This window comes from Ranitomeya variabilis, chromosome 3 (genome assembly GCF_051348905.1).
Source record: "Ranitomeya variabilis isolate aRanVar5 chromosome 3, aRanVar5.hap1, whole genome shotgun sequence".
Lineage (NCBI taxonomy): Eukaryota > Metazoa > Chordata > Amphibia > Anura > Dendrobatidae > Ranitomeya > Ranitomeya variabilis.
In genome coordinates this window covers 512,332,184-512,345,378 of record NC_135234.1, presented here as the reverse complement: position 1 = coordinate 512,345,378, position 13,195 = coordinate 512,332,184, and the positions used below count along the sequence as shown (strand labels likewise).

At 45.5% G+C, this 13,195-nt stretch overlaps 1 protein-coding gene across 3 annotated transcripts in view; it reads left to right on the top strand.

The window, feature by feature from the left end:
• Nucleotides 1-13,195, top strand: part of PPP2R3B (protein phosphatase 2 regulatory subunit B''beta) — a 102,208-nt gene that overhangs the window by 9,198 nt on the left and 79,815 nt on the right. For 2 of the 3 annotated variants that reach the window (XM_077296933.1, XM_077296934.1), the window contains exon 2: nucleotides 303-691. In XM_077296933.1, the coding sequence (XP_077153048.1) occupies nucleotides 362-691 (330 nt within the window). In that variant the 5' untranslated portion in view covers nucleotides 303-361. The remainder of the gene's footprint in view (nucleotides 1-302; nucleotides 692-13,195) is intronic. The other variant, XM_077296937.1, reaches the window with a different exon arrangement.

Below are 13,195 nucleotides of genomic sequence, written 5' to 3'. Positions count from 1 at the left end.
GGAATTGCGCTAAAAAAGTTGCTATGGCTGAATTTGGCAACAACATCTGAAATCCCTAACCTCTGCCCGCAAAGGGAAAACAAAAGCCACAGGTGAGCACTAATAAAGTAGACTTTGAAAAAGACACAAATGGAATAAGAAATAGGCGCAGAGGCAATGCTGGATCTGGGCCAAAATGTGCTTGATACTCGCTGGGCGTACTGGTCATTGTGCTGTCCTAAAGACCAGATTGTCGGGTCAACCCGAAGAAGTGACTTTGGCCAATACGTTGCATGTTCATTATGTTTTTCTTTGTATTACAGGCCCGTCTAGTGTGGACTTGGTGAGTAGGAGGAGTAACTCCGCTCTGATAAGCGTTATCATGCCTGCCAACAAGGTTTTACAGCCAGTTTTAAAAATGAAAGTAGATGAGTTATTTCTATACTGGCTGAGTGAGACACCAACGCAGCTTTTACTGAAGGACTATTTAAGAAGAATAAAAAATGGAGAAAATGTTATGCCTGAAAACCTTGATGACAGCAGCGACATATCCAAGATGCAGTCCACTAATAAAATGCTAGATCACCTCTCCTTATCCCCAGTGACCTGTAGCCCTCCATCTCGCTCTCCTTCTGCTCTGCCTATTGGAGCTTTTGGTAGCCCAAGAAATGGAATCACTCCAAGAACACACAGATCTAGTGTGTCAAGAATGGTAAGTAGTTTATAACAGTGTAGATATTTCAGAGTACAATTGTCTTTGATACGACTTACAACATACTGTATACAGTTCTTGGAGAATGTGTAAATGTATTATTATTATTATTTACTATTTTTAAAACACCTTTGATTATATGGTGCTGTAGATAAGAAGATACAAAATACAAATCTAAATTACAATGAACAAGCTAACAATGACTGGTACAGAGGCGAGGGAACCCTACACTTGTGGACTTGCATTCTATCTATCAATCTATCTGATCAGTCATGGCCAAATCCATTGGCACCCTTGCAATTGTTCCAGAAAATGAAGCGTTTCTCCATGAAAATTATTGCAAATACACATGTTTATTTCCTTTGTGTATTTAAACACACAAAAAAACAGCGGGGGAAAAAAGACACATTTGACATAATTTCACACACCGCTCCAAAAATGGGCCGAACAAAATTGTTGGCACTCTCAACTTAATATTTGGTTGCACACCCTTTGGAATAAATAATTGCAATAAGTCCCTTCCTATAACCATCAACAAGCTTCTTACACCTCTCTACTGGAATTTTGGACCACTCTTCTTTTGCAAACTGCTCCAGTTCTCTCCTATTTGAAGGGTGCCTTCTCCCAACAGCAATTTTAAGATCTCTCCACAGTTGTTCAATGGGATTAAGATCCAGACTCATTGCTGGCTACTTCAGAACTCGCAAGCGCTTTGTTGCCATCCATTTCTGGGTACTTTTTGAAGTATGTTTGAGGTCATTGTCCTGCTGGAAGACCCAGCTTTCAGACACTAGACACTAAATTGTGACCCAAAATCTTCAGATTTCATGATGCCTTTCACAGAGTCCAGGATACACCCAGTGCCAGCCACGATATTTGACTGTAGGTACTGTGTTCTTTTCTTTGTAGGCCTCATTCCATTTTCTATAAATAGTAGAATGAAATTCTCTACCAAAATTCTGTCTTGGTCTTATCTGTCCACAAGACTTTCCCAGAAGAATTTTGACTTGCTCAAGCTGCAGTCTAGCTTTTCTTAATGTTTGTCAGCAGTTGGGTCCTCCTGAGTCTCCAGACATAGCGTTTCATGTCATTAAAATTAATTTCTTTGTAACTTAATCAATTGCTTATCCATCATCCAGGACTATCCTGCGTTGAAATCTTTAATGAACTTTTATCTGCCGTCCGCGTCCAGAGAGATTAGCTACAGTGACATGGCTTATAAACGTCTTGATTTTGTTACGCCCCGTGGACAAAGGAACATCACTCTGGAGAAGGACTTGTAACCTTGATATTGTTATGTTTCAACAATTTTAGTTCTAGTATCTTTCGGTTCTCCATGCTTAGTGTGACACACACACTCACTCACTCACTCTCTCTGCAAAGATTGAGTCAACTTTTCCCCTTTTTATCTGGTTTCAGGTGTGATTTTCATATTTGTCACACCTGTTACTTGCCACGAGGGAGTTTGAAAGAGCATCCCATGCTTGAAACAAAGCTGTTTGCCCACAATTTTGGAAAGGTGCTAACAATTTTCTCCCGACCATTTTTGAGGCTTTGTGTGAAATTGTCCAATTTTCCTTTTTTGTTTTTTCTTTTTTCTTTCCATCGCCACCAAAAAATGTCCTTCAGTTTTGTATGAAGAAAATATTTGAAAAGCAGAAGGTTGTGTTCACACTAGTGATGTTCTCCTTTTCCCTTCAGGTTTTGGAGGATTTATTTTGATTACCAAAATGGTTTATTCTGCAGCATTGTTCTTGCAATCAATAGTACCAGAGGGTAGATAAGACCTTGATGTTACAGCAATTATCGTTATTTATTTATATAGCACCATTAAGTCCATGGTGTTGTGCATGAGAAGGGGTTACATACAAAGTTATAGATATCGTTTACAGTAAGCAAATTTACGATGACAGACTGGTACAGAGGGAAGAGGACCCTGTCTATGGGATAATGGGGAAGAGACTCATAAGGTCGGGGGTGCAGCAGCTCTGGTGGTGGTGATGCGGCAGCTCGGGTGGTGGTGAGGCGGCGGAATGGTTATTTCAGGCTGTAAGCTTTCCTGAAGAGATGGGTTTTCAGGTTCCGTCTGAAGGATCCGGGGGTGGTGGATAATCGGACGTGTTGAGGCGTGGAATTCCAGAGGATGGGAGATATTCGGGAGAAATCTTGGAGGCGGTTGTGTGAAAAACGAATGAGTGTGGAGGAGAGTAGGAGGTCTTGAGAGGATCTAAGATTACGTGAGGGAAGATATTGGGAGATTAGTTCTGAGATATAGGGAGGGGACAGGTTGTGGATGGCTTTGTAGGTCCGTGTTAGTAGTTTGAACTGGATTCATTGGGGAATTGGCAGCCAGTGGAGGGATTTGCAGAGGGGAGAAACAGGAGAGGAGACGGGTGGATTGGGCTACTTTCACATTTCCGTCGGTAGTCGGCTGTCACACAGCGTTGGCGCGACTTACAGACAGACGTTTGTGAAATAGTGTATATCGTGAGCAACGGACGCAGTTTTCAACAGGTCCGCTATCCAGTATAAAGTCCCGGGGAGGAAAGAGAGAGCGAGATTTCCTGCAGGGCATGCGCAGCCGGAAACACAGGATGAGGAGGTAGTGTGGGAGTGGGAAACGCTAAATGTGTGGTCGGAAAGGTATGAGGCAATCCAGGACAGGGCAAGGGAAGAACGAATCTGTAGCAGTAGGTGGTGGTCGACTGTGTCGAATGCAGAGGACAGGTCGAGAAGGAGGAGGATGGAGAACTGTCTGTTAGCTTTGGCTGTAAGTCATTAAAGGGAATGTCACCCCAAAAATCGTATGAGATAAGGCCACTGGCATCAGGGGCTTATCTACAGCATTCTGTAATGCTGTAGATGCATGCGGCGGCTTCCGTTACCAAGGATGCATTGCGCGCCGTGAAGGACCTTTGTGACGTCGCGGTCACGACTTCCACCTACTTCAAAAACAAGATCGACCAAACAAGGCAAACCTTTACTGTTCCACCACCCCAACCACTCCATATACTAGACCTCTTCCCTTCCCTGATAACCTCCCTCTCAAACATCACTGAAGGAGAGCTTACTCACCTCCTTTCCAAATCACACCTCACCACCTGTGAACTTGACCCCATCCCTTCCCACCTGCTCCCCAACTTCACTAAAATGCTTATTCCAGCCCTAACCCATCTCTTCAACCTATCGCTATCTTCTGGTACCTTCCCCTCTGCCTTCAAACATGCCACCATCACATCCTTCTTCAAAAAAAACTAACCTTGACCCAACTGCTATGCCCAGCTATCGCCCCATATCACTGCTCCCGTTTGCTTCAAAACTCCTTGAGCAGCATGTCCATGCTCAACTTTCCTCCCACCTCTCATCTAACTCTCCTTGATGACCTCCAATCTGGCTTCCGCCCCACCACTCCACCGACACTGCGCTGACAAAAATTACTAATGACTTACAGCCAAAACTACCACAGTTCTCCATCCTCCTCCTTCTCGACCTGTTCTCTACCTTCAACACAGTCGACCACTGCCTACTCCTACATATTCTTTCTTCCCTTGGCATCAAAGACCTTGCCCTGTCCTGGATTGCCTCATACCTTTCCGACCGCATATTTAGCATTTCCCACTCCCACACTACCTCCTCATCCCGCCCTCTCTCTGTTGTGGAGTCTCTCAAGGCTCTGTCCTAGGGCCCCTACTTTTTTCCATCTATACCCTTGGCCTAGGACAACTCATAAAGTCCCATGGCTTCCAGTACCACCTGTATGCGGATGACACTCAGATCTACCTCTCTGGCCCAGATGTCACCTCTCTGCTGTCCAGAATCCCGGAGTGTCTATCAGCCATATCCTCCTTCACCTCTCGCTTCCTAAAACTCAATATAGACAAAACCGAACTCCTCATCTTTCCCCCATGTCGCGTATTCCCCCCCCCCCCACCTGATCTATCTATTATGGTAAACGGCATCACGCTCTCTCCCGCACCTGAAAGCCACTGCCTCAGAGTAACTCTCGACTCTGCCCTGTCCTTCAAACCGCATGTCCAAACTCTTGCCACCTGCTGTCGCCTTTAAAAACATTGCTAGAATCCATCCCTTCCTCAGCCCACAGTCTACCAAAACTCTTGTGCATGCCCTCATCATCTCCCGCCTCGATTACTGCGACACCCTCCTCTGTGGCCTCCCCGCTAACTCTCTTGCACCGCTCCAGTCTGTCCTCAACTCTGCTGCCCACCTAATCCACCTCTCCTCGCCCGAATATCCCCCATCCTCTGGAATTCCATGCCTCAACACGTCCGATTATCCACCACCCTCTGATTCTTCAGACTGAAACTGAAAACCCATCTCTTCAGGAAAGCCTACAGCCTGCAATAACCATGCTGCTGCTGCCTCACCACCACCTGAGCTGCCGCACCCCCGACCTTCTGTCTCTTCCCCATTATCCCATAGAATGTAAGTCCGCAAGGACAGGGTCCTCTCCCCTCTGTACAAGTCTGTCATTGTAAATCTGTTTACTGTAAACGATATCTATAACTCTGTACGTAACCCCTTTCTCATGTACAGCACCATGGAATTAATGCAGCAGCAGCTTTTTACAGTTCCAGAAAAGTGGATGGGATTAATAGACATCTCTTGCACACTATGCTTTCAAATCTGCAACATCTCAGAGTTTTATGTGCAGATTTTCCATTGTCCCTTTTTTGTGCGTTTGTGCTGCGTTTCTACAGAGGGAACTGGATGTAGTCCCCAAGGGATCCCTTGAATGGATGCCTGAATGCAGTGTGAAAGCAGCCGAATAGGTAGAGAAAATCTGCAACATCAAAAACCCACGAAAGGCTCTTTGTGGAAATGTAGCCTAAAGTGGTATTCTAGCATCATACTTTTCATGGTCGGTCCAAAGGATAAGCCATAAATCACCGATTTAATGTGGGTCTCTGTGTTCCGATAGCAGGGACACAAATGAGTAGTGAGAATAGACTAACACATTTTTGAGTCTTGCATACTGCTAATTGAATGTATTTACATACAAAATGTATATGCAGTGTTGTAACAGCCCTCTTCTTCTTTGTGGCTTTTCTGAACTATACTTTAACTATAAAATTATGAACACTATACAGTACTATACTATCTGGGGACCAATGCAACCGTAGTATCGACCTCCAGATGGTCTGTGAGCCTGCATGTAACTGGGGAGAGAATACTGCACTAGGAAAAGCCCACCCACTTAGAAGGCATGGACACTTGCTTCAGGAAATACTGGTAGGCAAGCCATTGCACAGTACACAGCAGGGACACATTAAGGCTAAGTGCACACGTTGCAGAATTACCGCGGAAATTTCTGCGGAAATTCTGCAACTCCTGCCGCGGGTATATCGCATGCAGAACTGGCATGCGTTTTCCCACTAAACACTAGCATTTTACAAGCGTAATTAGCTTGCAGAATGTTAGCGTTTTACAAGCGATCTGTAGCATCAATTGGAAAACTGATTGACAGGTTGGTCACACTTGTCAAACATATCATCAATAGTAAAAGATAGTGTTTAAAATAATAACAAAAAAAAAAAGTCATGATATTCTCACCTTCCGGCATCCCCCCGGCAGGCTTCCCTCTCCTTGCGATGCTCCGGTCCCAGTAATGCTTTGCGGCTTACCCCAGATGACGTACCGGTCTCGCGAGATCGCTACATCATCACAGGTCATTTTCGCAATGCATTACTGGTACCGTAGCGTCGCGAGGAGCAGGAAGCCTGCTGGGGGATGCCGGAAGGTGAGAATATCATGATTTTTTTTTATTATTTTAATTTTTTTTTTTTAAACAATTATATGGTACCCTGGGCCTGGAGGAGAGTCTCCTCTCCTCCACCCTGGGTACCGTCTGCACATGAACTGCTTACTTCCCACATGGTGGACATAGCCACATGCGGAAAGTAAGCGGATCAATGCATTACTATGTGTGCGAAATCCCCACGATTCCGCGCAAAGAATGAACATGCTGCTTTTTTTTCCGGAATGCGATTCCGCCGCAGAAAAAAAAAACGCAGCATGTGCACAAACATTGCGGATTGCATTCTAAAAATAGGATGCTTAATGTGAGCGTTTTTTTCACGTTTTTAACCCCTTTCTGTCATTGGACGTACTATTCCGTCCATGTGGGGTGGGCCCTACTTCCCAAGGACGGAATAGTACGTCCAGCGCGATCGGCCGCGCTCACGGGGGATCGCGGCCGGGTGTCAGCTGATTATCACAGCTGACATCCGGCACTATGTGCCAGGAGCGGTCACGGACCGCCCCCGGCACATTAACCTCCAGCACACCGCGATCAAATATGATCACGGTGTGCCGGCGGTATAGGGAAGCTCGCGCAGGGAGGGGGCTCCCTGCGGGCTTCCCTGAGACCCCCGCAGCAACGCGATGTGATCGCGTTGCTCCGAGGGTCTCCTACCTCCTTCCTCGCTGCAGGTCCCGGATCCAAGATGGCCGCGGCATCCGGGTCCTGCAGGGAGGGAGGTGGCTTACCGAGTGCCTGCTCAGAGCAGGCGCTGGTAAGTTTGTAGTGCTTCAAGTCAGATCGGTGATCTGACAGAGTGCTGTGCAAACTGTCAGATCACCGATCTGTGATGTCCCCCCCTGGGACAAAGTAAAAAAAAAAAGTAAAGTTTTAAAACAAAATTTCCACATGTGTAAAAAAAAAATTTTTAAAAAATTCCTAAATAAAGGAAAAAAAAAATATTATTCCCATAAATACATTTCTTTATCTAAATAAAAAAAACAAAGTACACATTTGGTATCGCCGCGCCCGTAACGACCCAACCTATAAAACTGTCCCACTAGTTAACCCCTTCAGTAAACACCGTAAGAAAAAAAAAAAACGAGGCAAAAAACGCTTTATCATACCGCCGAATAAAAAGTGGAATAAAACGTGATCAAAAAGACAGATATAAATAACCATGGTACCGCTGAAAGCGTCATTTTGTCCCGCAAAAAAAGAGCCACCATACAGCATAATCAGCAAAAAAATTAAAAAGTTATAGTCCTCAGAATAAAGCGATGCCAAAATAATTATTTTTTCTATAAAATTTTTATTGTATAAAAGCGCCAAAACATAAAAAAATGATATAAATGAGATATCGCTGTAATAGTACTGACCCGAAGAATAAAACTGCTTTATCAATTTTACCAAACGCGGAACGGTATAAACTACTCCCCCAAAAGAAATTCAAGAATAGCTGGTTTTTGGTCATTCTGCCTCACAAAAATCGGAATAAAAAGCGATCAAAAAATGTCACGTGCCCGAAAATGTTACCAATAAAAACGTCAACTCGTCCCGCAAAAAACAAGCCCTCACATGACTCTGTGGTCTCAAATATGGGAAAATTATAGCTCTCAAAATGTGGTAACGCAAAAAATATTTTTTGCAATAAAAAGCGTCTTTCAGTGTGTGACGGCTGCCAATCATAAAAATCTGCTAAAAAACCCACTATAAAGTAAATCAAACCCCCCTTCATCACCCCCTTAGTTAGGGAAAAATTAAAAAAAGTATTTATTTCCATTTTCCCGTCAGGGTTAGGGCTAGGGTTAGGGTTGGGGCTAGGGTTAAGGCTACAGTTAGGGTTGGGGCTAAAGTTAGGGTTAGGGTTTAGATTACATTTACGGTTGGGATTAGGGTTAGCGGTGTGTCTGGGTTAGAGGTGTGGTTAGGGTTACCGTTGGGATTAGGGTTAGGGGTGTGTTTGCATTAGGGTTTCAGTTATAATTGGGGGGTTTCCACTGTTTAGGCACATCAGGGGCTCTCCATATCAGCATACTCAGGACAAATTGGACAACAAATTTGGGGTCCAATTTCTCCTGTTACCCTTGGGAAAATACAAAACTGGGGGCTAAAAAATAATTTTTGTGGGGGGAAAAAAAAAAGATTTTTTATTTTCACGGCTCTGCGTTATAAACTGTAGTAACACTTGGGGGTTCAAAGTTCTCACAACACATCTACATAAGTTCCTTGGGGGGTCTAGTTTCCAATATGGGGTCACTTGTGAGGGGTTTCTACTGTTTAGGTACATTAGGGGCTCTGCAAGCGCAATGTGACGCCTGCAGACCAATCCATCTAAGTCTGCATTCCAAATGATTCTCCTTCCCTTCCGAGCTCTGCCATGCGCTCAAACGGTGGTTCCCCCCCACATATAAGGTATCAGCGTACTCAGGACAAACTGGACAACAATATTTAGGGTCCAATTTCTCCTGTTACCCTTGGAAAAAAACAAAACTGGGGGCTAAAAAATAATTTTTGTGGGAAAAAAAAAAAGTTTTTATTTGCACGGCTCTGCGTTATAAACTGTAGTGAAACACTTGGGGGTTCAAAGCTCTCACAACACATCTAGATGAGTTCCTTAGGGGGTCTACTTTCCAAAATGGTGTCACTTGTGGGGGGTTTCAATGTTTAGGCACATCAGTGGCTCTCCAAATGCAACATGGCGTCCCATCTCAATTCCTGTCAATTTTGCATTAAAAAGTCAAACTGCGCTCCTTCCCTTCCGAGCTCTGCCATGCGCCCAAACAGTGGTTTACCCCCACATATGGGGTATCGGCGTACTCAGGACAAATTGTGCAACAACGTTTGGGGTCCATTTTCTCCTGTTACCCTTGGTAAAATAAAACAAATTGGAGCTGAAGTAAATTTTTGTGAAAAAAAGTTAAATGTTCATTTTTATTTAAACATTCCAAAAATTCCTGTGAAACACCTGAAGGGTTAATAAACTTCTTGAATGTGGTTTTGAGCACCTTGAGGGGTGCAGTTTTTAGAATGGTGTCACACTTGGGTATTTTCCATCATATAGACCCCTCAAAATGACTTCAAATGAGATGGGGTCCCTAAAAAAAAAAAAATGGTGTTGTAAAAATGAGAAATTGCTGGTCAACTTTTAACCCTTAAGTCCCTAACAAAAAAAAATGTTGGTTCCAAAATTGTGCTGATGTAAAGTAGACATGTGGGAAATGTTACTTAATAAGTATTTTGTGTGACATATCACTGTGATTTAATTGCATAAAAATTCAAAGATGGAAAAACATAGTGACTGAATACTACAATACTGATCATTAATAAATAATAAATAAATACGAGTATCACCATAAGTGCCATTATGCACAGGAGATCTGTACTTGGTATTCAGTGTCTGTACAGGTAATACAATGATTAGCGGTGACATTATGCACAGGAGCTCTGTATATAGTGTATATGTAATACAGTGATCAACTGTGACATTATACACACAAGCGCTGTATACATTGTACAGGTTATACAGTGATCAGTGACATTATACACAGGAGCTCTGTGTATAGTGTCAGTGTAAAGGTAATACAGTGATCACTGGTGACATTGTACACAGGACCGCTGTGCATAGTGTCAGTGTACAGGTAACACACTGACTCACCAGTGATGGCTCCAGGTGAAGTCCTTCATCTTTGCTTTCCATCTTCATCCAGCACAGACCACCATCACTTCTTCCAGCCAGGGCTCGTCTCCGCAAGAAATAGCAGTTACCTGCAGCACCGCTTGCAGATCACATTACTTAATTTTTTTCCAACTTCTAAACTTCACCAGATGAAGGAAAAAAAAAAGCGACAGTGTTGCTCTGCACGGTAACAGGACCCCCCCCTCCCCATAACAGTATCCCATCCTGGCAGGGCCGGCTCCAGGTTTTTGTGGGCCCCGGGCAAAAGAGTCTCAGTGGGCCCAAATACCACGATTCATGATGCACAGATACGGAGGAGAAATATAGATATACTTCACAGGGCCTAGCCTTCCCCCTCATCCTTCACATAGGCAGATCTGCACACAAAATACGCAGACATGTACACATACAATACGTAAACATACACAGTACGCAGACATGCGCACACACATGCACACACAGTACACAGACATGCATAAAACATACAGTACGCAGACATGCACATACGGTACGCAGACACGCACACACGGTACGCAGACACGCACACACGGTACGCAGACACGCACACACGGTACGCAGACACGCACACACGGTACGCAGGCACGCACACACGGTACGCAGGCACGCACACACGGTACGCAGGCACGCACACACGGTACGCAGGCACGCACGCACATAGTAGACAAATACACAAATACATAAATATATACAGTCATACACACTGATATACACATCATACATGCATACAGACACAAGCCTCACTCGCCTCCGCCTGGCTTGTCGCTCATCAGGCTGTTCTGGTATGTGGCTATGGAGGGCACGCTGTTTGATGGCCGTCAGACATGGCCGCACACAGTGCACCCTACAGCTGTGTCTGCTAGTAAATGATGCGGTCGGACGGCACTGTGCCTTTAACCCCTTCCCGACCTTTGACGCAGCGTATGCGTCATGAAAACCTGTGCCAATCCGACCTGTGACGCAGCATATGCGTCATGGCCGGATCGCGTCCCTGCAGGCCGGGTGAAAGGGTTAACTCCAATTTCACCCGACATGCAGGGACAGGGGGAGTGGTGCTACAGCCCAGGGGGGGTGGCTTCGCCCCCCCGTGGCTACGATCGCTCTGATTGGCTGTTTCACTTTCAACAGCCAATCAGAGCAATCTAATATTTCACCTATGAAAATTGGTGAAATATTACAATCCAGCCATGGCCGATGCTGCAATAGCATCTGCCATGGCTGGAGACCCCGATCTGGCCCCCCCACCGACTGGCGGCGGCGATCTGCAGCCGCCGTCAGTGTTCCCTACCCCTCCGTCCTGTTCTAAACGCCTTCCTCTCACCTCCGCCCCTCCCCCGTCCCCCCCGCTGTCCGATCGCACCCCCCCATACTTACCTAGTCCCGGTGTCCTCCGTCTTCTCACATGGGCGCCGCCATCTTGGAAAATGGCGGGCGCAGTGCGTCCGCCGAATCTGCCGGCCGGCATATTCGTTCCCTGTACATTTTTGATCGCTGTGATAAGTTCTATCACAGCGATCAAAGTAAAAAAAATAGTAAATAAACCCCCCCCTTTATCACTCCCATAGGTAGGGACAATAATAAAGTACAGAAAATATATTTTTGTTTTTCCATTAGGGGTAGGGTTAGGGGTAGGGATAGGGTTGCACTTAGGGATAGGGTTGCACTTGGGGATAGGGTTGCACTTAGGGTTGCACTTGGGGATAGGGTTGCACTTAGGGTTGCACTTGCGGATAGGGTTGCACTTGGGGATAGGGTTGCACTTGGGGATAGGGTTGCACTTGCGGATAGGGTTGCACTTGGGGATAGGGTTGCACTTGGGGATAGGGTTGCACTTGGGGATAGGGTTGCACTTGGGGATAGGGTTGCACTTGGGGATAGGGTTGCACTTGGGGATAGGGTTGCACTTGGGGATAGGGTTGCACTTGGGGATAGGGTTGCACTTGGGGATAGGGTTGCACTTGGGGATAGGGTTGCACTTGGGGATAGGGTTGCACTTGGGGATAGGGTTGCACTTGGGGATAGGGTTGCACTTGGGGATAGGGTTGCACTTGGGGATAGGGTTGCACTTGGGGTTGCATTTAGGGTTGCACTTGGGGTTGCATTTAGGGTTGCACTTGGGGTTGCATTTAGGGTTGCACTTGGGGATAGGGTTGCACTTGGGGCTAGGGTTAGAATTAGGGTTAGAATTAGGCTATGTGCACACGGTGCGGATTTGGCTGCGGATCCGCAGCGGATTGGTCGCTGTGGATTCATAGCAGTTTACAGTACCACGTAAACCTATGGAAAACCAAATCCGCTGTGCCCATGGTGTGGAAAATACGGCACGGAAACGCTGCGTTGTATTTTCCGCAGCATGTCAATTCTTTATGCGGATTCCGCAGTGTTTTACACCTGCTCCATAATAGGAATCCGCAGGTGAAATCCGCACAAAAAACACTGGAAATCCGCGGTAAATCCGTAGGTAAAGCGCAGTGCGTTTTACCTGCCGATTTTTCAAAAACGGTGCCGAAAAATCCGCCCACAAATCCGCAACGTGGGCACATAGCCTTAGGGTTAGGGTTGGAATTAGGGTTAAGACTAGGGTTAGGGGTGTGTTGCAGTTAGGGTTGTGGTTAGGGGTGTGTTGGGGTTAGTGTTGGAGTTAGAATTGAGGGGTTTCCACTGTTTAGGCACATCAGTGGGTCTCCAAACGCGACATGGCGCCACCATTGATTCCAGCCAATCTTGCATTGAAAAAGTCAAATGGTGCTATCTCTCTTCCGAGCCCAGACGTTTGCCCAAACAGTGGTTTACCCCCACATATGGGGTACCAGCGTACTCAGGAGAAACTGGACAACAACTTTTGGGGTCCAATTTCTCCTGTAACTCTTGGGAAAATAAAAAATTGCGGGCTAAAAAATTATTTTTGAGGAAAGAAAAATGATTTTTTATTTTCACGGCTCTGCGTTATAAACTTCTGTGAAGCACTTGGGGGTTCAAAGTGCTCACCACACATCTAGATAAGTTCCTTTGGGGGTCTAGTTTCCAAAATGGGGTCACTTGTGGAGGA